The sequence below is a fragment of the Asterias amurensis genome, chromosome 22 (assembly GCF_032118995.1).
Source record: "Asterias amurensis chromosome 22, ASM3211899v1".
Classification (NCBI taxonomy): domain Eukaryota; kingdom Metazoa; phylum Echinodermata; class Asteroidea; order Forcipulatida; family Asteriidae; genus Asterias; species Asterias amurensis.
This window is the reverse complement of record NC_092669.1, coordinates 5,278,618-5,306,447: the sequence shown is the minus strand read 5'-3', so window position 1 is coordinate 5,306,447 and position 27,830 is coordinate 5,278,618. Positions and strand designations below refer to the sequence as shown.

Here is a 27,830-nt window from a genome sequence, read left to right as displayed (position 1 = left end):
CGGTACCCTAGAAGGGATTTAACGGGGGCTGTGGAAGACGAGTCAGAAGAGGGAGCTTTCAGAGAAGTTGCTTGCACACAGATCGCCATACGGGGGGGGGGGGGGGCACCGAATCTCCGCTAGGGGGGGGGGGGGACACAGAATCTCCTGCCACAACGGCATATAATAATTACGTCACCTTGATCTTCATGCAAAATAAGTAACGAGTTTGGAAAACCTAAATTGGACATTGTTTCTCTCTTTGTCACTTTATTATAACTAATAATGGTAATACAATGGCATAAATTTTACTTTTTGTTCAACTTGCTTTCATTATTTCAGCGTTCTAGTGGACGATTGAAAAGGGGGTTAATTTCTAGTTTTCTTTGTGACGCTAGGTGGCAGCAGACTTGCTAAGCGCTTGGTTAAAACTTTTCTGGAATCTCTCTTATTGAAGATTAAAGACGGGTCTGTTTGTTCAAGCTGTTGTTGTTGGAGGGCGCTGTGCAAATTAAGGAATAATGTTTCTCACATAAAACACTAACTTTAGAAACGTTGTTTTTTTGTTATATAACTTCGGGTTTATTTCGAGTATAACGAATTCTTATGTTTAACTTTTATAAGGAATACTAGGAAACAGGACACTCCTCAAATCACCCCTTGGAAATCTGCATGAATCTGCATAAATCTGCATAATTATTATTCTCAATTAAAGATGAACATTCATTGAAGTTCTTCATCAGTTTGAGCATCACCCAGCAGAACGTCGAAGGTTCGTTCAAATCAATGTATCACTGTTTTCAAGTTCATTTTATGATAATTATAAGAAATAACCAAAAAGGTTTGAAATTATTATTATTACCACAGCGCCATGACTTTACACGTTCAAATTAATGTAACGCATTGTTACGTCGTGTATTACATTACAATAATGTCACGTTATGTATTACATAATAATAATGTCACGCATGCATAATAGCACAACAAATATTACCGGGCCTAAATCAATTCCGGTTTAAAATATAAAGTACAAAGAATGCATGTTGTTGTCGATGTTTTTTGTTTTGTTTTATGAGGTTTGAAGTTACAGCGAACTTTTAATAATAATAATTATTATTTCCTCTTACTGTTTGAATTGATTCTGTAGGTGTACAAATTGCAAGGTTTTCAATAGAATGTTCATTCTTTCTTGATTGTGAAGCAATACTTATCTTTGAGTTATAGGCCTACAAGCTTTATTTCAGCATACCCAATTTTAACCTTATTCAAGTAAAAGAATTCTAAAAACCCAAGTAGATTTGAATTTTCCCCCGAATTATCCCATGTTGACGTACGGGCGGGGCATACAATTTACATTATTTGTAAAACAAAAACAACGCGTCAGAATTACTACTGGGTAATTAATAGGGATAATTTTACTGAAAAATTGAGTACAAAAATCATCAATACTGGCTTATTATCAGTGTGACGATCATACAGAAATGAGTGGATTTTAAAGAGGTGCCGTAAAAAAATGCTATTTTACAAAGCTCACTATATCCCCATGCTTATAAGCTTATTTAAACCGTTATATTTTACATCAATACAAAAATAATCTACGACAGACTTGCAAACTTTGAAAATTATTATTGTTGTTTGTAATAGCGGGTAAGCACAGCTGCTCTGCTTAGCAGTTTAACCAACAGTTCTCGTGCCAGCTCAAAATATGATGTTTTATTACAGTGATTGATTGAACAGTGATTGATCGGCCGTAGGCCTACAGAGTATAAATGTTTGCTTTTTTACGAATTATGTGTCGTTCTCAAATTAAATTAAAACATGTGAGCAGAACTTCCATGGAAACCATTAAATAATACTTTATTTGTGTTTCACGGACACCATTACCGTCACAATTCAAACATTTAATGTTCTATAATTACTACACTATCCAGTAAAATAAACTTTAAATGAACACCATAGTCTCATTAAGACGACATCTCCAAAATAGTATTGCGTGACTAACATGTGTTTATTCCTCAGCTTTACCAATACCTCTGCAGACACACATAGCAAATACCATGGCGAAAACCTGTCGAAAAAAAAAAAAAAAAAAAAACAGGAAATATAATTATCAATTAGTGGAGTTGATAACAAGTCCCTCAATAGCATTTCGCCAATGCCTTCGTGGCTTGGAGTCGAGCCGCCACGAACAGCGACTGGCGAAGCCTTTATAACTGTATCACGGTAAAGTCATCTTGATTTTACTCCATTCCAACTCATTGTAACCAAACTGAGGTTGAACGAAATAATAGTCTGGTGCCATGCGCAATGAATGTTAACATTCATTACTGTTATTGGAAACAGGGAACATGACCAAGATGGTGACAGCGTAATAAAAGTCTATAGGCCACTCAACTCCCGTTCCAGTTGATCCAATGTTTACGTCACGACTGTTAAAAAAGGCTAGTCGCTAAAGTGCTCTAACTCTCGATGAAACGGATCGACACTTCAGGCCTGATTACGGAGGCACCGAATGTGATTGCCTCCATGATGCCCCCCCCCCCCCCCCGGCATTGCCTTGGTGCCTTTGACTCCCTCTAACTTAACGTAGTTTTCGAGAAAGAAGTAATTTTCCACGAATTTGAATTCGAAACCTCGGAACTAGATTCGAGGTCTCGAAACTGAAAGCACATAACTTCGTGTGACAAGGGTATTTTTTTCTTTCATTTTTATCTCACAACTTCGACGACCAATTGAGCTCAAATTTTCACTGGTTTGTTTTTTTATGCATTTTATCCAAAAGATTGTCAAAGACCCGTCTTCTCACTAAGTGTATCTCAACATATTTTTGAGCACACAATTGGTCGTCGAAGTTGTGAGATAAAAATGAAAGAAAAAATACCCTTGTCATACGTGTCCTTTCAGTGAAAACCAAAACAGTGTCTGGTGTCTTTAAAGAAGCCTCGACCGAACTTTGCGATTATGTGACTTTCAAAACAGTTCCCATCTTTTTTCATAACTTCAACACAACATGCACCGAATAACAACTCAATCATGCATTTATTTGTCGTGCATATTATTTTGTTTTCACAGTACTTTCCTCGCTTTGAGTTTTCAAATTCATTTCGACTGAATTTCTCATGCTTCACATGAAATTGATATAACATGCAATTTTTGTTGATGAACTTTGTTTGCTTAATACTGATATCTAACCATAAAATGTCATAATCCGTTTTTGGTGCTGTGGACTTAACTCCGCCATAAGCCATGTTTCATTCTTCTTCAATTTCGTGCAAGCTTGCAGCATAGAGAAATAAGCAACTTGTTTTTGTTGCTTGTGTATTTTGTTAATAAGGATTTGAAAACATGTCTTTTCGTTTTACGAAATGTGCAAGCAAATTGTTTCAACAACACATAATGCCCTATTTATAGCCAAGTCGCAAAAAGGAATACTTTTCATGCTTTCGTTCAAACCATGCAGTGGGGTGGGAGACTTCAACAGGGTAGGTGGCACCTGACACACTTTGTCATAAGTCAGTAAGTCTGCTGCCACCTAGCGTTTAAAAATCCCCCATTATGTATGAACCAAACGCTGCCCTCACCGTCAGTTTTAACTAATTAACGGCGCCGTGATCCTAGAGCCTGACACTCGCAGATGGAGAAAATCAATCCCATGACCTGTTTTGATTTCATGGCGGGAAAAATTACAGCTCTTTTCAATTTGTTTTCTTCTTAACTTGCGAGGCAACCAACTGTTGACATAATTAGGGGCGACATGACTAACTTCTGTTTGCATGCTTGGGCACATTTTTATGGTATTCGTCATTCAGATTTGGTAAACGGAAATTACTTTATTGCGGAAGTGAGAATCCGTAAATAATTAGAAACAGTTTGACGTCATGCACAAGTCGAAACACACATCGTACCTAATACGGGCACCACTTCTAAAGTCACATCCTGTGATTGTGACACTTCTGTCATTCTTGTGTTATTGTCCCTGTAGGCCCACTAAGCATCTCGCAACAGACTTTAACACAATTTCTTATAATAATCTTGGACAAAGATCTTTACAATGCCCATAGAGACCTTTTAAGCCCCTCTTCGTCTTGTCCTCAGTCTCTAATAGGTAGAAAATAAACACAGCTATAGACACATGCCGAAACGCACGGCAACTGGTAATAACTGGTGGTGTTAGTTTTTTATACACGAAGTACATTTTTTTTTACGTTAGTACCAATGCAAACAAATAACGAATCATTCCTCCTGCAGGCTGAAGTGGATTCCCCCACAATCCTCACCATTTCCTACTCCAATGTTTTTACTGTTTCTTTAGTATGTGGTACATACACATGGAGAGAACCAGGCCCATTATCTGCAATATTTGGGTTAACATTCAATAAATGGCACAATTGTTGTAATACATTCTTTTTAATTAATTTGTAATACGTCAATATTAACTGAAAAGACGCGCCAACAAGTAATTAACACAGCGCCCTCTCTTGTTAATGTTCAAGGAAGGCCTAGCACTGGCTAAATGTGGTGCTTGCTCGTTTGATCTTGCAAGTTTCCATGTTTGATCTCAGCGAAATCTGCCTATGCAAGGAGTATAATTATATGGGTGTGTTCGATTAGCTTCCCGGATCGACCCTGCGGTGCTCATTCGGGGGAGATGACAAGAGCTAATCGAACGATCACTCGCCCTCTCGTGACGTCATGCACCTCGGCCCAGCCCCGAGTCACCCGTTCAACAAGCAGGGCACATGGGGCTGACCGGGGTCGACACGGGGAAGCTAATCGAACGCACCCACAATATCGGATCAACAATTAAATTTGACCTGAATTCAAGTCGTTGTTTCTCTTTCTGTGTCGTGTCCTTGAGTGGCCGTAGCGTCAGCATGAGTTACGGCCGCACAGAAACACGTCTAAATATTCAATGGTTATGAACTCACCTCAAGGAAAGCCAATCCCAGACCAACACCACCAATGTACAGTGCGTGGCTCTTAACCCAATCTTGGAACGAGTCGTAGCAGCCATTGGTATTCAGGTACATTTCGTTGGGGTAGGTGGTACCCACGCCGTAACATTGCGTATAGTTCAATGGTGTAGGGTATTTACCAGACACGATGTCTAGAGTGTTGTCAACCTAGGGAGTCAAAAGATGTATCTTTGCATTACGTCACTGGTGGAACTTGTAGTCTACTTGTAGTAGGAACCACTTAAAGTTGGCAAGATTGTTATCATAACTAAGGGTGTCCACAACCAATCAGGACCAAACGGAATGAGGGGCACACAGAAAATATATTATACGGTGTCAAATTCAATTGTTTCAACGCCACAGTGTATTAAGAAGAAAACAAACATGTTCAGCGTCCTGCCTTTTAAAACAAAAACAGGCATTTTCTTTCAAAACGGCCACCCGACACTTTTTTCAGGACAACCGGTGGCGCTATCCCACAAAATCATTATTTGTTTTCATCTGAGATCGATAAAAATAATGTATAATTTTGTTCCTGCTTAGAAAAAAAAAAAAAAAAAAAAATGGACGCCTAACATGTTTTTTTTCCTTATCGAGAGGGAGTAATATCAACAAGACAATGGATTTAAGAATATGACAGCTTTACGATCTTAATGTTTATTATGAGAGACTTGAGTTGACCTCTTGGTGGCATACTGACCTTGCAGCATGTTATAGGGAACTTTGGGATAAGATTTTGGCCTCCAATCGTCATGATCGTCTGGTTTCCGCCCCAGTATGTATCGGCCCAGTCTGTGTAGTTGTTGGTACCACAGCACTCCAACTGAAATATAAAAATACCACTTGAAATGAGTTATTTCGGGCCACGTGTGAACTCAGAGAATTATTATGTTTTTGCAAAATAAGAGTATGAAATAAACTTCATAAAAATATTGAATTGAAAGACTTCGCAACGTAATTCTCACATCAAATCCCCCACCAACGGCAGAAACAAAAATCTACGATTTTTAAGTAATCATTTTGATGAGAATAAATATCTTCTGCTTGTTTCGCCCTAAAAGGATTACAAGTTAGTTTGTATTTTCTGACGGGTATTTCATAATCAGGTGAAGTTCATTGCATCGAGTTGGCTCGTCTTTGACACGAAGTGTTAGTTACATACCAGAACTTGGAGTGAGTTCCATCCCTGGCTATATTTATCACTGGCAGTTTCACCGTTGTACTTGTTCATCGTGTCTTGAAGCGAATTGGTGACAAAGTCATCAACCTAAAGGGAAAAATAGGAGCGGGAAAATATAGTTAGGATGGGAGCAACTTAATTTTACATTTGGCCTGTACACTCTATACAGGACTTCGTTGGCCTTTTGTCAAGGCATTCGCGGCGTCGAAAACCACGATCCCAAGCGACTGCAATGGGAGAACACGCCCGTGTGTGGTGATGGCCTTGACAGAAGGATAACTGGGTACAAAAGTAAAATGCTTAAGTTTGGGAACATAATGGTAGAACACCCTCTGTCACATATCGGGCATTATATACATAAATAGCCCCCAAGTTGATCTTGCAAGTGTGGTGACTTTCATGCCTTGTTCGAATTCAACTGCCGACTAATAACAAACAAAAATATCGTGTGTTTTTTTTTTTTGCATTCTTTATCAATAGGTCGAGTTTATCTGGGAAGTCACATTTAAGATCTGAAAGAAGTCAAAAACCTTGATTTTCTTACCTTGTCCTTGTATGCAATGATAACAGCGCATCCAATAAACTGGGCAATGAAGATTCCAAGAACGATGATGAAATACTGCAAATTCGAGAAAAACAAAACAATAGATTTAGGTCCCACGGAGAATTGCAAAACAAGAAGAAGAACCACCACAACAACAACAACATATACAAGAAAAACAAGAGAAAAAGAAGAGAACAACAACAACAACAACATGAACAACAACAAGAAGAGGAACAACAACAAGCATCAGCAGCAACAATACAAGAAGAAGAACCACAACAACAACGACGACGACGACGACGACGACGACGACGACGGCGACGGCGGCGACGACGACGACGACGACGACGACAACAACAACAACATAAACACGAACAACAAGAGAAGAAGAACAACAACAACAACAACATGAACAACAACAAGACCACATTATAAACAAGAACAACAACAACATTAACAACATTCATAACAGACAGTAATAACATTAATGACAACATCAAACAACAACAACAACATCAACAGGAGCAGTACTCACGATGACGAGCATAAGCCTGTTCTCCATCCATGCTCCACAGCATCCGAGGAACGCCACTACAAAGATGAACGCCCCTAATGCGATGATGAAGTACGCCCCACCCGAGATGACGGGGTTGTCCAAGATGGCCAATACATCAAGCTTGTACGGGCTTGTCACTACCCATATTCCAACAGCCAAAAGGATGATGCCAACAAGCTATAGTAAGGATAAAGAAAAACAAAGAAAAAATATTTCTTTTTGAAATGTTTGATTGTCACGTTGTTGAACAGCCCTCCCGATAAATAGTAAAGTCTGCACTACGGTAATTCGGAGGTTAAAAGCAGTGGACACTATTGGTAATTACTCAAAATAGTTATTAGCATAAAACCGTACTTGGTAAACGAGTAATGGGGAGCTGTTGATTTATAGTATAAACCATTGTGAGAAACGGCTCCCTCTGAAGTATAGTTTTCGAGGATGAAGTATTTTTCTACATTTTTTTTTTTGGGGGGGAGGGGGGTTTCGAGACCTCAGATTTAGAATTTGAGGTCACGAAATCATTCATCTGAAAGCACACAACTTTATATGACAAGGGTGTTTTTCTTTCTTTCATTATTATCTCGATACTTCGATGACCGATTGAGTTCAAATTTTCACACGTTTTTTATTTGTATGTATGTTGAGATACAGCAAGCGAGAAGACTGGTCTTTGACAATTACCAATAGTGTCCAGTGTCTTTAAAGACACTGTACTTTGCAGACACAGATAACAGATGGTATTTTCGATTGCCATGATCTAAATAGGAAATGAGTTAAGGTAATACTATACTCGAAACAATGATGTAATTGGATGGCTCAGTGTTTCTGTCCATGCCTTTCACCTTTACAGTTTGAGCATCGCACGTGGCATGGATTTCGCTCCTTTTTATAATTGCGTGGGTTGCCCACTAGCCCACCTTGTTGAGCTGTTAATGGCTCTCTTTTAAAGGCAGTGAACACTATTGGTAATTGTCAAAGACTAGCCTTCACAGTTAGTGTATCTCAACATATGCATAAAATAACTAACCTGTGAAAATTTGAGCTCAATCGGTCATCGAACTTGCGAGATAATAATGAAAGAAAAAAACACCCTTGTCATACGAACTTGTGTGCGTTTAGATGGTTGATTTCGAGACCTCAAATTCTAAATCTGAGGTCTCGAAATCAAATTCGTGGAAAATGACTTCTTTCTCAAAAACTATGGCACTTCAGAGGTAGCCGTTTCTCGCAATGTTTTTTATCATCAACCTCTCCACATTACTCGTCACCAAGAAAGGTTTAATGGTAATAACTATTTTGAGTAATTACCAATAGTGTCCACTGCCTTTAACATCAGTCTCATCACTGTGTAATGGCGACTGTGATGATGAGACAAATGTTAAAAGAGAGACATTAAAAGCCCAACAAGGTGGGCCAGGGTTGCCCCCCCCCCCTTAGGGTTTTCCTCACAAATCTAAAACTGAACATTTCTTCATGCTTCTAAAATACCCATCCGTTAATTGTGCTGTTGCTTTAGGTGTGTGATCCAAGTAAAAACTTGAATAGAGATACAAAAATTGCTCTATAACAGAACACTGTGCACATCCTTTGATCTGGTTCAGGCAGTACACTCTTGACAGTTCCAAAGTGCATACCGTTGCTTGTGGTCGTACTTTTTGCGCACATGGTCCGCGCCTTTGGAACCGTTTCCCTCATCACAGTCGTTCCGCGGAGTCACTTGCAGTTTTCAAGAAACATCTTAAAACTTTCCTGTTCAATGACTGATTGCTTTGACTGTTTTCCCATTATCAGTGCCATTATTTATTTGCTTATTGTTTAGTTTCTTGTAAAGCGCTGTGGTACCATTGTGTAAGAGCGCTATGCCTAATATTATATTATTATACTTACGAAGAAGACGATGTTGAAGACAATCAGCAGGATCTTGGCGCAGTTAGCGCAACCTTCTAATTTCGCCATCTTAGATTTGGATTATCTACGTATGAAACAAAAATACGTACAAAATAAATACTATGAGTTTTGTGCCACTAACCGCTGAGTTCAGTTTACAATAAATCGTCTCTACCAACTAATATTTAAGTCTTTCTGAAAGTCAGAGGTGAACAAAGCACTTGTGAATTGTTGGAGGGGGGCGTGGCAAGCGAGACAACGGGTTTTTTATTTGATGTATTGAACCGTTTCGTTCATGCATTCTTGCGAGCTATAACTGAATCAATATTTGCTAAACAAAAAAATTCTAAACTAATAATGCACGATTTACAACCGCCTAAAACCCACGAGTGGTTGTAAAATAGTTCAAATTCAGCGTTCTTATTGACTGACTGTGCGGTATGTAAGGTCGTTATTTACAATTATTCTGAAATCAAAAACAATTTTGACGTAGGTAATACATCACTTCCGCTGATAGTAAGCCCACGCTTTTAGAAAAACAGAAACAACGGCACACAAGACAACAACCATGCACAGAAAACAACAATACATAAATAAGTGGGGCAAATTCCAACTTCAAAAAATCATTGACTGGAACCACCACAACTATTTCCGGTGAAGGTCAAAATTTAATTCGATTTTTTGGTTTTGACAAACAAGATTTTTGCGAGGGAAACTTCAATAAAAGTGATTTTTGTTTCTTCTTTTTTCATTGGTTGAGTTTATAGGAATAACTCATGCCTCCGAAATAACAGAGTTTTTGGATAACATTGATTTTTGCCCAAAGGCGGCAGGCGAATGATGTGCATTTTAATCATCGGTTTTTTCAAAAATTGCTCAGGCTAAATCCACTTCACTCACATGTTGTGTTTAAAAAGTTAACTTGATTTGACGCGATACTTTGTTTTTATTTTAGGCCTAGATTTAGAAATTGCAGTGCAATTGACGCATACCAATGGCCAAGGTATTGAATACACTGAATGCGAAGACAAGAATGGAAAGTGTCACAATGGCTAAAATGCTCAAAGACAAGAATGACTGATTGACATACACCTGTCTTTACCGAGTGTTTTCCGACTGGCGGCTATGGTTGATACAAACAAAAATAATGAATACCCTGGAAGCGAAAGACAAGTATGGAAAGTGTCACATTGGTCACAATGTACGACGACAAGAATAATGGTCACAATGTTCAACGACAATAATGACTGAATGACATACGCCTGTCGTTACTGGGTGTTTTCCGACTGGAGGCTATGGTTGATATTGGGGCATGGTTTACACGGCACTTCATAGTTCCCGTGGGAACAGCAAACAAAACAAGGTTTGGGGAATTATTTTCCCCTTTCAAAATAGACTCTAATGGTCGACGAAACGTTAGATCATTTTTTTTTACTGTGTTTTTAATTTCTAGGTATTTTTACTTGGGAAGCAGTTTGCAACAGCTGAGTTAATTTTCATAATTATATTGTAAATTATCAAGTGCAATAAATTTATACAAATATATTTAAGGGGGGAATAAGTATACTTTCAATTGATTCGTAAATTTCCTGGAATAATTGACTATGAGTGTACTCCAGCACCACAGCGTGACCTTCCCGCATGGGCAAGTTTGAACTGCGACCATGGCCTGAAGTTAAACCGTCATCCATATCAGTTGTTTTGTGTTGTAGCAACAGTTGAGCCTAAACGCATGACAATAACAAGTAATAAACATCAACTCTTCGATTTGCTGGGGACACCACACCCATTGAGTCAATTAGCGACGTAGTGAAAATAAATTGTATTCAGACAAAACCCGTTCTTCTGGTAATCTATCGATACAAAAATAGAACAACGACCTTTACCAAATTAATCCCTTCGAGGAAGACTATATGCTTAAAGACAGTGGACACTATTGGTAATTGTCAAAGACCAGTCTTTTCACTTGGTGTATCTCAACATATGCATAAAATAACAAACCTGTGAAAATTTGAACTCAATCGGTCGTCGAAGTTGCGAGATATTAATGAAAGAAAAAAAAATTGTCACATGAAGTTGTGTGCGTTTATAGATGCTTGATTTCGAGACCTCAAATTCTAAACTTGAGGTCTCGAAATCAAATTCGTGGAAAATTACTCCTTTCTCGAAAACTATGCCACTTCAGAGGGAGCCGTTTCTCACAATGTTTTATACCATCAACCTCTCCCCATTACTCATCACCAAGTAAGTTTTTATGCTAATAATTATTTTGAGTAATTACCAATAGTGTCCACTGCCTTTAATATGGTCGAAACGTCAGGCCATCAACTATTTGTTTTTGCAAATTTGAAAACCCATAAACAACAACTCATCTCATAGTAATTGGAATCACCCACGCACGACTGAAAACCATATAAAGAGGTAACAGCAAGTACAGCCAAATTGAACTATCACCGGAAATAGCCGTCGACATGGGCTCTCATGACTTTTAATTGTCGTTCCATTTCATAGCATTTACTTGTTAATCTTCTCAATGCAGATGTCCTTGGTATTTTGTAGTCTAGTTTCAAGAGGGTAGGCCCTACTTACAAGCGCTGCATGAGGAATTGTACACCCGTTGATGCATAAGGGTTCAATTGAGACAATTCTTGACGACAAGGCTACGACAGACAACATCATTAGTTTGAGTATTTAAAAGCAATTAAGGTTTCGACGAGTGCTGTCATGGAAACCATCGTTGCCATGTCACAAATGGGGCAGCATCGTCACAGAGGGTGGGTGGGGCGAAAATCAAAAAGAGGGGTTTGACAATTGTTATACAAAGAATAGTCATGTTATGGTGAAGGAAATACATATAATAATTGTCTAACAAAAGGGGTAGTGGGAGCAAAATACAAGAGTGATGTTAAACAGCCAATAAAGGATGATTTCAAATAATATATAGATATTACAGTTTTCTAACAGCTGCAGTCCATCCAGGAAACACACAAAATATAACGAGTCTCTTACCTCACGTTACATGGTAAAAATGGGTTTTCTCCAGAACGCTCCAAGCCAAATTTCTGAAAAACGTGGGGTCAAACAAACCCGCGCGACAAAGGAATCGTGACGTCAGTGGCGGCTATTTGGTGTGGAAATGCCAAAGCTGGAGAACTGTGTTCAAAACCAATAGGGGAAATTCGTCACTGGCGTCCAGGGTCATTATAATAGATAAGCCGTTTTTGACTCTCGGCTGAAAAAGCCGCGCGGCCGGGTACATTTTTTACTCGAGATATTTATTACTAAATGCACATTTTGAGAGTAAAATGGTTATCAACCAGTATCTGCGATGTTTATTTGGCCATAAAAAGGTAATAGTTGACATATTGAGATCATCCTTTATTGGCTCTTTAATATTAAAAAACAACATTGGTTCCTTTATTTTAATTTGGAAAGTCAAACTACATGACGATCCTGGCAGAAGTATTTCCGATATTTTTACGAGTTGATACGGAAGCGTATTGCCGGTGCGGTGGTTTCAACTTTCCGCCGTGTTCAGTTTTCCAATGACCAAGTACGGTGACATTACGTCATGAAACGCGCGCTCAGCAAGCGAAAGTAGTCAGTTTCTGGTGCCGTACTGAGTCCCGGAAAACTGAGGGTGCGTTCGTTTAGCTTCCCTGGGTCGACCCCGTTGTGTGGCGTTTTTTTCCCACAGGACGAACGTGTGCAGATAATTATCCACGTCAAACCGCCACACACCGGGGTCGACCCAGGGGAGCTACACGTACGCACCCTGAACACGGCGGAAGACCGAAACTGCCACACCTGACAAGTTGGATGTAGTATTGTGAACGTAATACACTAAGTTATTGTGTATGCCTACGTACATGATAACAGCAATTACTGTGACAGCAATCGTTTTCGGAGACTAGCAAGTACGACCCATGAACTGTACCCCTATGAACGTAGACAGTCCCTAAAACCATAGAGCGAGGTCCTTGCTGTATGCTAAAACCATGAACTATTGATTTGATGTTTTCTCTAGCGTGACCACCATTAACCATGGAGGTAGAAAGTACAGCGTGTTCACAGTTGACTGCGCAGCGTTCTCATTTGGAAACTGTCACAAAAAAAGGATCTTATACAAAAAGCTATATATCAACTTGCAGCGTTATTAAGTGACGAGTTGCCCTAGGGGGTATAAACTTCGTTGGAAATATTTCGTTATGAAATGACTGATTGAAAATAATGTTTTAAAAGTACACGTATAATTATCTAAACATTCCCTTGAAATTTTGTGGTCTTTCTTATTTTTTTGTTTACCAACGGGGCCGCCATTTTGTCGAGGAAAAACTGAGAATCCTTCAAAATGGCGGACCGTGCTAGTTTACAGAGAAAACCACAAAAGAAGGATGTTTGTGTGAATCAGCGAGTTCCACTTTCAAAACTTCCAAACCGCATCGATTCCTTGGTATGTGCCCCATAATAGGGCCATAATCTATGAAATTACTTTTAAAAACTATTGACTACAGATCCTTCGCATGGATTTTAGTTATATCTATAGCATTCGATTGTAGACCTCAACTAAAAGCCACACAAGACGCTCCGAAGCTTCACCAATGATGCAGCATTTTGTCCGAGCTTAAAATAAACCTGAAACACGTCTAACACATCTGTCTTCGACTGCCAAACCTAATCTTTGTGAAACACAAGTTTGTCTTGGCTCCTCGACTCCTACTAAAAACAAAATGAGTCATTTCTAAGAAAGAAAGCTGTGCATCTTACAACGGGAAATGGTGTATCTGGCAGGAGTTATAGCTTTACCCTGATGTCACCAGATCTAGGGAATTCGGTCTCATGATATTAAGCCCATAAAAGGTAGTTTGTAAACGCCCCCATCTTTCCGCAACCAAAACCCATTTCCAAGATTAAGAGCTGCTCTGTAAACAACAGAGTTGTTGGCCCCCTAATATGAATATTAATTGTTCCCTTTTTTCGAAGACGACTAGAGTATACTGTTTGAAACGTCGAGACCACAATAGCTCTTTCCAGAGCCAACACTCCAACATGGTAAACCACATGTAGATACCCGCGCAAGTTTACTGTTTAAAGTTTCTTCCTAATTCAAACCAGTCAAAGCTGCAAGCAATACTTAGTGTGTAATAATTTGACGTTTCGATCAGTATGCCATGGCTGTCTTCAGTATAACTTGATTAAAAGCCTTGCTTTGAAACATAACGCCCACATTTTCGGCGAAGGACCGGTGGTTGTTTGGTCCAAACGATTCGATACCAAGTAACGAAAGAAAAATTACTGATTGAAAAGAAGCATGGGGTGTCAAGGCTGAGCGTATAAGAGCACCGCACTAAAGCTGTGGTGTTTCTGTTCAGCAGAGTGTGGGTTTGAATCCCGGTCGAACCACAACCCGAACCACAACCCGAACCACAAGCTTCTCTGCACCAAGGGGTAAATGGCTACATACGAGTGCAGAGATGGCTCTAGTGATTGATAGCTTAGTGTGCAACATATTAATTGGGATATAGGCTGAAATGCCAAGTGGATTTATTGTGGAAGCGCTTTAAGGCGCCCTTCTGGTGTATAAAGCGCTATATATAAACCGATCATTAGGATTATTATTATGTTTAATTGTAATTTTTATACAAAACAAATTTTGATGACACAAAACTTGTAAGCGAATTGCCTACCGGTATAAGGAAGTATACAAACACGTACATTCGAGTGGGTATCTGCTGCCGAAACATGCTTATAAAAATCTTTCAAATTCGAACAACCGCAAGCTCTTTGCTAGCTGAACACAAACTGCACGTACTGCGCTTACATGTACAACCACACTCTACTAATGACTCAAAATAATCCAATGTTTGTGTCACGCTTCAATCGGTTTGCCTGACAGCAAATCGTTCAATGTAGGTGTGTCAACAAAGCCACTGAAGAAGTGCCTTTCATGGCAAGGCTATAGCTGTTTAAATCACCTTGAATATATTCCACTCCCTGTGGACAAACCATTCAAAGTAGAAAATACAAGTACATGAGCCTCAATAGCACTCAATGGGCATTCATTCTCGGTTTGCCAACCTTGCGTATTATACATGTACCAACATCACACAAAACGACGAAAAAAAAGCAGGCTATATCAAGGCTCAATTAGCCGATATTGCTTGAGATTTTTTTTCTTCTAAACAAAATTATGGTGGCTTGGGTACCTACCGTTCACAACTTTGCTAACTTTAAAGTAACTTTGACTGGTAATCATGTATTGTGCTCACAGGCTATATGAAGAAAGGCCCTGTGTATAGTATTATTATTGTGTCTGTGAATTTTGCAGGGTAATCCGGGAGAGATTTTTAAAGACTTGTCTACAAGCAAAAAGCAAAGTTAACGACTTGTCCTCAAGCCTAGCCATATCATCAGTCTGAGGACAAAACAAGAGAATTGGGAGGGGAATATAGCGACTCGTATAATGGGGACAGCCTACTCTCTTAATGTAAAAGGGCAATAATTTCACTCTCTTGTCCGAGTGGTGTCAGTTTCTGTGTCACTCGTTTTGAGTGAAACTGGAATGAACTTTGGAACAAAATTTTGACTCCCATATGGCCGACCGTGATAGTTCGCGACGTAAAAGGAAAACCGTGCAATTTTGAGTGATACTTGTGTGGATCATTATATTCTACTTTTAAAACATCTTTCTAACCATATGCATTTCATCGGTTTAAGCGCTTTCAATAGACCAACTCGTCCGATCCAAGGCAACGTGTTCCTTTAAGAGAGTACATTGGGTTAACTCATTCTAGCATTTCCTTATATTTCGCAAGAACGAATAACAAAATAATAACTATTTTTGTTAAAACAATCAAAGTAAAACGCAAGGTTGTAAATCAATTTCCTTCGTTTCCTTTTCAAAACCCCCCAAATACCCAGTCAATTATTAAGTTATTTTGTGTGTGTTACGTCGACTGCTTATCTGAAATACCATTCGATTAAAGTCACTAACACATCAATTCCTGGTGATCTGGGCTCAAATGCAGAAAAGCTGTTAAGCAGAAAATACGGATGACATTTTTAAATGTAGTCGAGCACCAGTCACCTCAATATAAACTGAGTGTTATGTTGGCTTGTAATCTGTTTCTGCTAAACAATGGTTGTATGTGCTTAGCAAATTGTTTTTGCATACTGGCTTTATTAATGTTTTGACACTGATTGGCCACCCAATATTCTGGATCATAATTACACACCAATAACCAGATTTGGGCCCATTTTCATACAACTGCAATTAACAGTAACTAAAGCACACAAACAAATTTGCTAACCAGAACAAGGTTTAGGCTAGTACTGGCCAACCAAATTATACGATGTCACATAATTCGTGACTGGTAAACTGCTCTTTTTCGCTAAGCAGAATTTGTTGAACAATATTGTTCTACTTAACATGAAATACGCGGGATGGTATGAGATCGTTCGATATACAATGTTCAGGCAATGTGCTTCGTTTTTGAAAGGGCAAGGGCACCAAGGCATTTTCCTTGGTTAAGGGCACCCAATGAAGAAATTGCAAATTTCTACTGTACCATTATATTTAAGGGCACCGCGACAATGACTACGATGACGGGGTGTCGTAGCCGAGCTGATAAGAGCAGCTCAGCAGAGTGTGGGTTCGAATCCCGGTCGTGACACTTGTGACCCTGAGCAAGACACTTCGCTATAATTGCTTCTATATCCACCCAGTGGTAAATGGGTACGTGAGGGCAGAGATGGTTCTTGTGATTGATTTAGCCGAGTAGCGCATTTGTTGCACAAGGCATAATACTCCCCAGGGAGCTGAGATGGTTTAAGGAATGATTTAAGGCCCAGTGACCAGGGTAATAATGTTTGAGCGCCATATTTATTAGAAGCCATTATCATTATTATGACAAGGCAATCGTTGCATCGGTGAAGTATGAGGCCTGCAATGTTCAGTAGACTTTACCATAATAATAATATGTCACAGTGAATTTTCACCCGATCAATCTAGAACTGCAATAATTATATGGTTGAGGGACACGGGTCCCCTGAGGCAATTTTGATGCTTAAATTTGAAGTGGTAAAAGCTTTTGGTCCGTATTGTACTCACAACAATAGACTATCGACATTTATAAAGATCTGTTTGTCATTGTCTTTTTCCATAAAGGCATTGATATAAAAGGGAACTGAAACCATAATTCATAGCAAAATGAATTGTTTTTTGTGTTCGCGTCAAAATCCAGGCCCACCTGATCCTTAAGTGTAATTTCTGTGTTGCTCTACATTTATTCCAAGGTTAAACTATGTGTTAATTGATAATTACACCAGACTTTAAAGAATCTACAAAAAGAAGAAGAAAACAAAATTAAATTCATGCCAAAATTCGGCAATTTCCCTTGATACCCTCTGTGAAGTTTTGAGCTCTGTTTATACGCATTCAATGTATGTGGGCGACAAGACAACAGTTCCCTGTTGACTTCGATGACCAATTGAGTCCGAGTGTTCATTGATTTGTATTGTATGCATAAGTATGTTGAGAACCACCAAGTGGGAACACTGGTCCTTGCATTATCCTGGTCCTTGGCTTATCTAACAGCCTCATGCTCTCGCTCCTGTCTTGTACATAGTTAATTCCTAGTTATTAATTTATTAATTGCGTTTAGATTTTATTGTTTTTCTGTATAATTTAATACACTTTAGATTTGTTAAATTTCTATGTACTGTTTAATTCTCACATTTTTTTTTTTTTTTTTTTTCAACAAGAGTATGGAATAAACGTATTATTGAATTGAGCCGCCGATTTCACCAAATTCTTCCTAACTAAGGATCAATCTTAGGACACACTGCACCCATCCTAACTTAGGGCGAGTTAGTCGTCCATAACTCGAGATAAGATGAATTAATTAATCCAAGCGTTTCGTGAAATCGGCTGCATAATGTTGTCGTTGTTCAGGAACACGAACAGAATCGAACCATAGAACAAGGAACCTTGCTCGATGGTAGAAAAAAACATATCTGCTGTCCCGTGGGGTTGCCTTGACAGTAGATCAGCCAAACCGGAAGTTCACTCATGTCACGGCCTTCTTGAGGTCGTCTCGTGTCAGGGAAACCGGATGTTAGATTGATCTGTGTAGTTGCTTTTGCTTATCTACCATTGAACAGGACGGCGCAATTATTGAACAGAAAAAGTGCAAGCACGTGAACTATAGCTTGCTTAATAACATCCTTGTGAATTTTGTTCAGGCTTTTCATTGCTAGTTGGCCTGATCAAACTTATGCACAGTTCATGGCCAACCCTTTTTCTGTCCGACCATCGATTATTGGTATTTTCTTCCTCCATGGTTGGATGACATCGAGCAAAAACTCACGCTGTGAGTGTATATAGGCCTACGTGCAGCAGTCAACTCACCATGGTTTTGAATGATAGACAAACTAATACTGTTCACAGTCAACCCTCCTACTATCTGGCTATTCGATATTATCGTTTGTTGTTTTAAATCACATTAAAGCCTGCCTTTGGCATATATATTTAATTATTTATGCTTATGATATAGGCCTACAACAGTAAAAACAGTAGAAAAAAATTGCTTTTGATGGCTTGCCTTTTTGTCCAAGAATAAAGTGGTGGAATGTTCACAATTTCAAACGGTTGTAAATTCGATGTAAAAAGGTACCAAAAGCATAGAAAAACTATTGGTATTCTTGAAAAAGAAAATCATTAAAACCTGCAGCTTCAGTAAGGGTATTAAATAAACATAGATTATTGTCTCTTTTAAAGAATGTTAACTCACTGTAAACTTGGGTACCATAATCATAGGAAGACTTTATGCCCATTTGGTGCTCAGCTTCAGTAATGTTACTTATAGTATACGACGTTTATCTTGTTGTCTTTCTAAAGACAAAGGTAAGACAGTCTCCGAGTACGATTGACTGAGTAAACACAGCCCAGCCAACGCCCAAACCAAGTCCCTGGCTACAGGCGCGTTCAGCCCGTGTGTGATCACCGGGGGATTTCCGCTGATCTCCCCCGGTGCAATAGTCCCATCTGACGGTACCACGGGGCAGTGACTCACAGGGATCATTACCCATGACGTCCTGTCACCATGACTATGTCCTTTTGTATCGAAGATCCTTTTACAAATAAAGACTTCTAGCTACGAAGCAAGATAATGGAGGATTGTATATACACGGAAGCCGATTGATTTTCTTGAATGGCAAACCCGGAGACCATGATGGTTTTTTTTTAATACAGAACTAGGCATCATAACTCATTAATGTGCCGCCCATCAAGGAAATACATCAATTCCGAATTCTGTTGTTAGAAATGTGTTCACTTTTGGAGGAAGTAAGACACTGTTGTCAGGCGTATCCCAACGTATGCTTAAAATACCAAACTGTGTAATTTTGGACACTCAATGGTCATGAAAGTTGCAAGCGAATAATGCAATAAAAAACACACTGGTTCCACAAAATAATACATAGTAATTGTGCCTTCACCTGCCTAATAAAGTGCTTCAGCAGAGGTTTTTATTATATTTGGGTGAGCAAATACAATTGTCTCAAAACCTACGTTACTTCAAACAAAAATACGGTTAGGATAAAACAATCCACATGGTGAATAACCACAATATTTACGACATGGGAAAGACAAACAGACGACAATTGTCAAAGGTACTTAATTAGTCAAAAGCGCAAATACTTGTACTGCCCGGCTGTCGGCACAAAAACAAAATCTGCATTTCAGTTCCATAAAAAAAAGATCCATCAGCACATGCAGTTCCATAGAAGCCGAAACTAAATTTGAATACCACCTTTTGAATCAAAGTGCGCTGACCTCTTAAGAAGTCTTCACCCATTATTCTTTTGACAAAAACCGTAGTCTTAGAGTTACAGACAAAAATCGATACAATGCTATACGCAACAGCAGGGCTACCTGTTCAAGATGTTCAAGCATGGATGGTTCAAGCGTGTTCACAGAAACTAGTATCCTTGTATTGCTGTGCGTTTCAAAAATGAGGCCAATTCATGCTACAGATTGATCAAATCATAGAGTAAGAACAGATGATCGAATCATTATGCTTAAATTGTGTCCCTGATGATTTCACACGAACAATTAGGACATTCTTAAAGCCATTGGACCCCTTCGGTACAGAAACAAAAAAGTTCACAGATTTACAAATAACTTACAGGGTTTACAGAAGGTAGTGGTGAAACACTTCTCTTGAAATATTATTCTATGAAGTGCTTTACTTTTTGAGAAAACATTGAAACACTATAAATTCTCGTTAACGAGAATTACGGATTTATTTTAAACACATGTCATGACACGGCGAAACGCGCGGATACAAGGGTGGGTTTTCCCGTAATTTTCTCCCGACTCCGATGACCGATTAAGCCCAAATTTTCACAGGTTTGTTATTTGATATAGAAGTTGTGATACACGAAGGGTGGGCCTTGGACAATACTGTTTACAGAAAGGGTCCAATGGCTTTAAAGACAAACACTTACCTCAAAGTAGTTCTTCGATAGAAAAAATGTCCAATAGGTGTTGTGAGCTTGTTGATCCAACGCAAAGTAGTGACCGCGGATTGAATACACGCCACTGGTTTAAAAATCTTGTGAGTGTTTTGGCTTTGAGGGCGTGGTAAGTGACGCTACTCTACGTAGTAAAAGTGTTTGCTATCTACTACGTGCGCTGTGTGAATAGATTATGACGTCATGCGCATACCGTCGTGCTGAGGGCTACGCAAGGCTTGGTTGTTGGTGATACTTCAAAGGCTACCTATTGTGCGATGAGGGGGCCTATTGTTATAGAACATGTAGATGAACATGTATTGGGAATTTACATTCAGGTAGCTGAAAACCAGTGTTGACGCGGGAAAAAAGTGCATAAATATTGTTGACAGCGGGAAATATCGACAAAGGAACTTCCGGGCTATCTTCCTTGTTTTGTAAAGACTTGTAATACATTCCCATTATTTGCCTTCCTCCAGTTAAACATAAACTAAGAAGGTATATTAAAGGCAGTGGACACCATTGGTAGTTGCCAAAGACTAGCCTTCACAGAAGGTATATCTCAACATATGCATAAAATAACGAACCTGTGAAAATTTGAGCTCAATCGGTCATCGAACTTGCGAGATATGAATGAAAGAAAAAAAAACACCCCTGTCACACAAAGTTGTGTGCGTTTAGATGGTTGATTTCGAGACCTCAAGTTCTAAATCTGAGGTCTCGAAATCAAATTCGTGGAAAATTACTTCTTTCTCGAAAACTACGTCACTTCAGAGGGTGCCGTTTCTCACAATGTTTTTTACCATCAACCTCTCCCTATTACTTGTCACCAAGAAAGGTTTCATGCTAATAATTGATTTGAGTAATTACCAATAGTGTCCACTGCCTTTAAATGAGTAGGATCATGGATCGTGGATGCTATAGTAATTCTACCTCAGTACAGTATGGTAGATAGCCTTAGCCTTCGATTCATACCGGACCTACAAAACATATCTATTTATAGAAAAGCTCGGAGCAATGTAATAGGTTTTGCTCGTTCATAGGCTAATTTTTTTTTTTCTTCCTATTAACAAAGAAAGGCTACAAATTGCGGATACCCCACGTGGTTAAATACACTTGGCACCATTGGTAATTAATTCAAATAATATTGTTAGCAAAAAATAAAATTGCTATCGAATAATTGGAGAGCTGTTGATAGTATAAAACATTGTGCGAAACAAATCCCTCTGGAGAAGTAAATTCGATTTTTGAGAAAGAGGTAATTTGTCACTCAAATGGATTTTAGGCCTGATGTCTTTTATAAGGCATCTGAAAGCACACTTAAATTTGGGTACTTTTTCAAAATGTCCGTAGATTTACATTAAACTTACAGGGTTTGAAGATAATGATAGTGGAAAGCTTCCCTTCAAATATTACTTACTGAGTTGCTGTAGTTTTTGAGAAATGAATAAAAAAATGTAATGAAAATACGTTTGTAAATGATTAAAATAATTTTCGTCTCGTGAGACGAAACTTATTTTCATGACATTGTTTTACTGATTTCCCAAAAACTACAGCACCTCAGTACGTAATATTTCAGGGAAGCTTTCTACTATCATTATCTTCAAACTGTGCAAGTTTAGTATAAATCTGTGGACATTGTGTTTTTTGTTCTACAAAAGTTACATAGACCCTTTAAAGGAACACGTTGCCTTGGATCGGACGAGTTGGTCAAAACAAAAGCGTTTTTAACCGTTTTTTATATAATGCATATGGTTGAAAAGATGTTTTAAAAGTAGCATACAATGATCCACACAAGTTTGCCTCGAAATTGCGTGGTTTTCCTTTTACTGTGCGAACTATCACCGTCGGCCATTTATGGGAGTCAAAATTTTGACCCCCATAAATGGCCGACGTGTTAGTCGACGAGGTAAAAGGAGACCGTGCAATTTCGAGGCATGTTTGTGTGGATCATTGTATTCTACTTTTACAACATCTTTCTACCCATATGCGTTTTATAAAAAACGGTTACAAACGTTTTTCAAAGACCAACTCGACCGATCCAAGGCAACGTACTCCTTTAAGCAAGAAGAGCGTTTTTTCTGTCATTATTCTCTTGCAACTGCGATTACCATTTGAGTCAAAAATATTCACAAATAAATTGTAGGTTGGGAAACACCACGTGTGAATACTGGCCGTTGTCAAACCATGGAGGAATAAACTAGATTATTCCTCCATGGTCAAACAAAGGTATCCAGGGGTCGATTTCACAAAGAGTTAGGACTAGTCCTAACTTAGGACTAGTCCTAGGAGATATACAGATTGCATGGAGTGTCCTAAGTTAGGACGAGTACCTGGTCCTAACTCGAGATAAGACTAGTCCTAACTCTTTGTGAAATCCACCCCAGAGCCTTTAATGCACGTACGACACGCACCAGCAATCTCACTCTCACGCACACCAGGGCCCAATTTCATAGAGCTGCTTAAGCAAAAATTTTTGCTTAAGCAAAAAATTCATTGCTTAGTAAAATCAGATTACCGGCCAAGACTCCACTCAATTGTAATGCTAAGTAAACAACAGCTTAATACTAGTCATAAGCAATGTATATAGCAGGAAATTTTGGCCAGTAACGTGCGTAAAATAAGCGAGCCATTTTCGTGCTTAAGCAAATTTTTGGCTTAAGCAGCTCTATGAAATTGGCCCCAGGGCCCATCTTCATAGAGCTGCTAAGCACAAAAATTTGCTTAGCATGAAATTTCTTTCTTGATAAAAACAGGATTACCAACAAATATGTATATTTGTTGCATATTGCTTGTTACTAGTTAAATTAGCTGTTGTTTGCTTATCCTGAAAATCACATGGAAATTTGGTTGGTAATCCTGTTGTTATCAAGGAAGAAATGCCATGCTAAGCAAATTTTCGTGCTTAGCAGCTCGTAAAAAATAGTCAATGGCCTGATGTTTCGATCGACCCTACATCTGAGTCTTTTTTGAAGCGATGGCTTCCGCAATATTACCAATTGTTTTCATTTTTGTGTCACTATTGAAAACACAACAAGTGAATACGCTTGTAGTTTTCATAAAACATAAAGGGCAAATTGATTATCGAAAGAGGAAACCCTCTTCATTAGGGCAAAACCGAGACGACGAAAAGGTCGTCAATAATATTTCACTTGAATTTGCCCCATCCTATTGGTTGTCAAATTGATTTACATTACTGTCCTACATATTATTTGGTTTGCGGTAACACCATGTGTGTAAAACTTGCCAGGTATTCTTGGATAACTGTCTTTCTTTATTCTACTACCGCGGAGTAGATTATCGGGTGTTTGGAAGACTTCTGTTCCGAAAAGAACTGCCTGCTTTTTAACTGTTTTAAACTTTTTAACTTTTTGCCTATTACCAGGGTGGATGGTATAGAAAATAGGCTGGGACTATATACAGTAATGTATTCAGAGCTTGTATAGTTCTTTCGCGACACAAGCAGTGTTAGTCTGAAAACTAAAACAAGAAAGCTACAAGTAGAACTTCAAAAATGCATGACCTTTCGTACCAACTGATGCGGGAGTCGAGTTGTTGCTACGAATACGCATTTTGTTAATTAATGCTACTACGAATATTGTCCCTGCATCGAGTAATAACAACCCATTACTCCAATTTACAGATGAGCTTTAAGTGTATATGGTTTTGACTACAGGGCGGATACTGACTCATCCATCAACTAAAACCCTGTAATGCCAGATAGCTCCCGACCTTAAACTCAATGTCATTATAGCTTCCTCTGATGTGGCTCTGACGGGATCGGCTGGACGATGTAACGGCTGTTTCATGAGTGAAATAACTGGCGCTCAGGGCGCAGTGAATAACTATTATGTGACTTTATGTCAACCGAAGGCCTTGAGTTTGAACTTTGAGAGGGCAAGGCCATTCTGGTTTTGCAGAGGGAACTTTTATTAGAAAACAATCTTAAAGTCTTGATTTTTTTGTGTGTTTGTTTCTTGTGGTTGTTTATTTGCATTTTATCTATATATTTATTTATTTTTTAAAAACCGGGGCATAAAAACTGTAAACGATGGCAACAAAGGTAATTGCCTCCATGCCCCCAGGTCATTGCCTTGGTGCCCTTGAAATGCTCCAGTATAAATTAAATTTTCTCATGAGGTGCCCTTCACCAAAGAGAATATGCCTTGGTGCATACAGGCCTGTGCATCGCATTCCACGCCTTAAGCACGCAGACCAAGTTTTGTTCTCTCCGATACGGCCTATTAAGACGGACCAGTCCCCTGCCTACATACCTCTTGAGTTAGATACCAACCCCCCCCCCCCCTCCCCAAATTATGTGAATATCAACACCACAACATTCCCGAAACATAGACCATGAAATAGCCAAGACTTTATCAAAGACAACGAACTTTGAAAGATCTCATTCACAAAATGTCATCACTATGCTGGTTGTTGAGCCCCTGTCGTCACAACAGGGTATTCGGGACAAACGATGATATCACTGACTATGCAGAACGTCCATCCGAGCCCACTTCCCCTATTTCCAAGGCAACTTATTTTAAACTTAGGGGCCAAGTTTCCAAAGGTCAAAGTCGTACAGTTAACACTTGGTTTCGATTTGAAATGTTTTTGTGAAAATAACATTCATTCAACCGAAACAAATTAAGAACTTTTTGAGGACAATAAAGTTACGTTTGTGTTTGTACATGATTAGTCCTAAGAAGTCATAACTTATCCTGTACGTACGCAATAAGTTCAAACTTATCGTTGCACTGTACGTGCAAACATGCAGTGCTAACACACAACGGTGTATATTGGGTTTAAACCAAAATCAATAAAGGTAAAACTACTTTGCCCTTACAAGCACAAGGTACATGTTCACAACTGTACCAGGTAACCACAGCCTGAAATTGTGAAGGCATTTTGTAATATACTGAAACTCATGGTTCTACGCTAACCACTTTGTGGCTTTCCTTGCTTGTGCTAATAAGCAACTTCCTTTAAGACTCTTCCATGACCTGTATCTTCACGTCAGCGATGTCATCTCTCAAATTAGCTAAGCGCTAACAGGTTACTAGCAAACAAAACAGAAAAGGGTCACGAACCCAAACCCATAGCAAGCCTGTGTGCTTGATTTCTTTTGAAAGAGCAAGGGCACCAAGGCATTTTCTTCTTGGTAAAAAAGCACCCTATGAGGAAATTGTTAATTTCTACTCTGGAGTATTTCAGGGGCACCAAGGCAATGACGTGCAATCCCCTTTGCTAAGTGAAGTTTCAGGCCTGCCTTGCCTGCCTTTAAATCATTCTTAAAGGGACAAAGTGCCTTGGATAAGGCAGATTGGTCTATGAAAAGCGTTTGTAACCGTTTGTTATGAATGTCATTATGGTTACAGGGGTGGATTTCACAAAGGTAGTCCTAACTTAGGACTAGTCCTAGGCAATGCTAAGAGATAGGACCAGTCCTAAGTTAGGATGAGTTAGTGGTCCTAACTTAGGACTGGTCCTATCTCTTAGCATTGCCTAGGACTAGTCCTAAGTTAGGACTACCTTTGTGAAATTCACCCCTGATGCTTTAAAGGAACACGTTGCCTTGGATCGGACGAGTTGGTCAAAACAAAAGCGTTTGTAACCGTTTTTTATAAAATGCATATGGTTGGAAAGATGTTTTAAAAGTAGAATATAATGATCCACACAAGTTTGCCTCGAAATTGCGTGATTTTCCTTCTACTGTGCGAACTAACATCGTCGGCCATTTATGGGAGTCAAAATTTTGACCCCCATAAATGGCCGACGTGTTAGTCGACAAGGTAAAAGGAAAACCACGCAATTTCGAGGCATGTTTGTGTGGATCATTGTATTCTACTTTTACAACATCTTTCTACCCATATGCATTTTATAAAAAACGGTTACAAACGCTTTTCAAAGACCAACTCGACCGATCTAAGGCAACGTGTTCCTTTAAAAGAAGAATACAACGATACACACAAATATGCCTAAAAAATGCAGTTTTCCTTATACCTATCAGAACGAGTTAGTTTTGCTAAAAGAATGTATAAAAAAATAACATGCAATTTCAATGCATGTTTGTGTGAATTATTATATTCTACTCTTAAAACGTCTTTAGTATCAAATACTTATCATAGACTAACTTGCCCAAGATTAATATTTGTATCCCTTCTTTTAAAGGGTCTGGGTATTTTTTACACAATGTCCACAGATTTACATTAAACTTATCGTTTGAAGATAATGATAGAAGAAAGCTTACCTTTCTTAAAGGCAGTGGACACTAGTGGTTATTGTCAAAGACTAGCCTTCACAGCTGGTGTATCTCAACATATGCATAAAATAACAAACCTGTGAAAATTTGAGCTCAATCGGTCATTGAAGTTGCGAGATAATAATGAAAGAAAAATAACCCTTCTCACACGAAGTTGTGTGCGTTTAAATGGTTGATTTCGAGACCTCAAGTTCTAAATTTAAGGTCTGGAAATCAAATTCGTGGAAAATTACATCTTTCTCGAAAACTATGCCACTTCAGAGGGAGCCGTTTCTCACAATGTTTTATACTATCAACCTCTCCCCATTACTTGTAATCAAGAAAGGTTTTATGATAATAATTATATTCAGAAATTACCAATAGTGTCCACTGCCTTTAAAGAATGTACTTTTTGTAGGACAAAAAAACACAATGTCCACAGATTTACATTAAACTTACACAGTTTGAAAATAATGTTGGTAGAATGCTTCCCTTAAAATATTACTTGATGAGGTGCTGTAGTTTTTGAGAAATTAGTAAAACAATGTCTCAGTTTTAGCATGTAAAAATGTATTACCCAGTTATGGTGTTTTACCATAACATTCCATATCGGGTCAATACGTTTTTTCATGCAAAATAATTTTGGTCTCACAGGCAGGCTGAGACCATTTAAAAAAACTTCAGCACCTCAGCATGCAAAATTTTAAGGGAAGCTTTCTACTATCATTATCTTCAAACTACTAAGTTTAAAGTCACCTGGAAGTGGTATTTTTTCAAAATAAAGCTTTTGTCACTTATATATGTGTTTTGATGAGTGGAATGTGAATAATCAGTTAACTAAGGTTTTAAAAAATCAGTTCTTATGTTATTTACAAATTAGACCCTGACCCGAGAGGGCGCTGTTCGTGACGTCAATCGAGGCAGACTTTGCCTGTGTAATCAGAGAGTAAACACAATTGCAAAGTACATGTACGGAC

General features: G+C 38.7%; 1 protein-coding gene across 2 annotated transcripts; it reads right to left on the bottom strand.

Moving 5' to 3' along the window:
• Positions 1-818: 818 nt before the first annotated feature.
• On the bottom strand, positions 819-20,769 carry LOC139953840 (tetraspanin-18-like). Of its 2 annotated transcripts, XM_071953415.1 has the most exons (9): positions 20,610-20,769; positions 9,102-9,186; positions 7,194-7,391; positions 6,659-6,733; positions 6,097-6,201; positions 5,635-5,757; positions 4,908-5,102; positions 4,257-4,330; positions 819-2,047 (listed from the first exon to the last, which is right to left on the bottom strand). In XM_071953415.1, exons 2-8 carry the CDS (start codon positions 9,168-9,170, stop codon positions 4,277-4,279), a joined length of 819 nt encoding a protein of 272 aa, XP_071809516.1. In that variant the 5' UTR covers positions 9,171-9,186; positions 20,610-20,769; the 3' UTR covers positions 819-2,047; positions 4,257-4,276. The 2 variants fall into 2 exon arrangements, with proteins under 2 accessions (XP_071809516.1, XP_071809515.1); XM_071953414.1 differs by lacking the exon at positions 4,257-4,330.
• Between the last annotated feature and the right edge of the window lie 7,061 nt (positions 20,770-27,830).

Excerpts from the sequence above, each read along its gene's own strand:
- LOC139953840 (XM_071953414.1), bottom strand. The coding sequence starts at position 9,170 with ATGGCGAAATTAGAAGGTTGCGCTAACTGCGCCAAGATCCTGCTGATT. Across the intron at positions 7,392-9,101 it reads TCTTCAACATCGTCTTCTTC|CTTGTTGGCATCATCCTTTT; the intron begins GTAAGTATAATA and ends TCCTTACTATAG. Across the intron at positions 5,103-5,634 it reads TCCCTATAACATGCTGCAAG|GTTGACAACACTCTAGACAT; the intron begins GTCAGTATGCCA and ends TTGACTCCCTAG.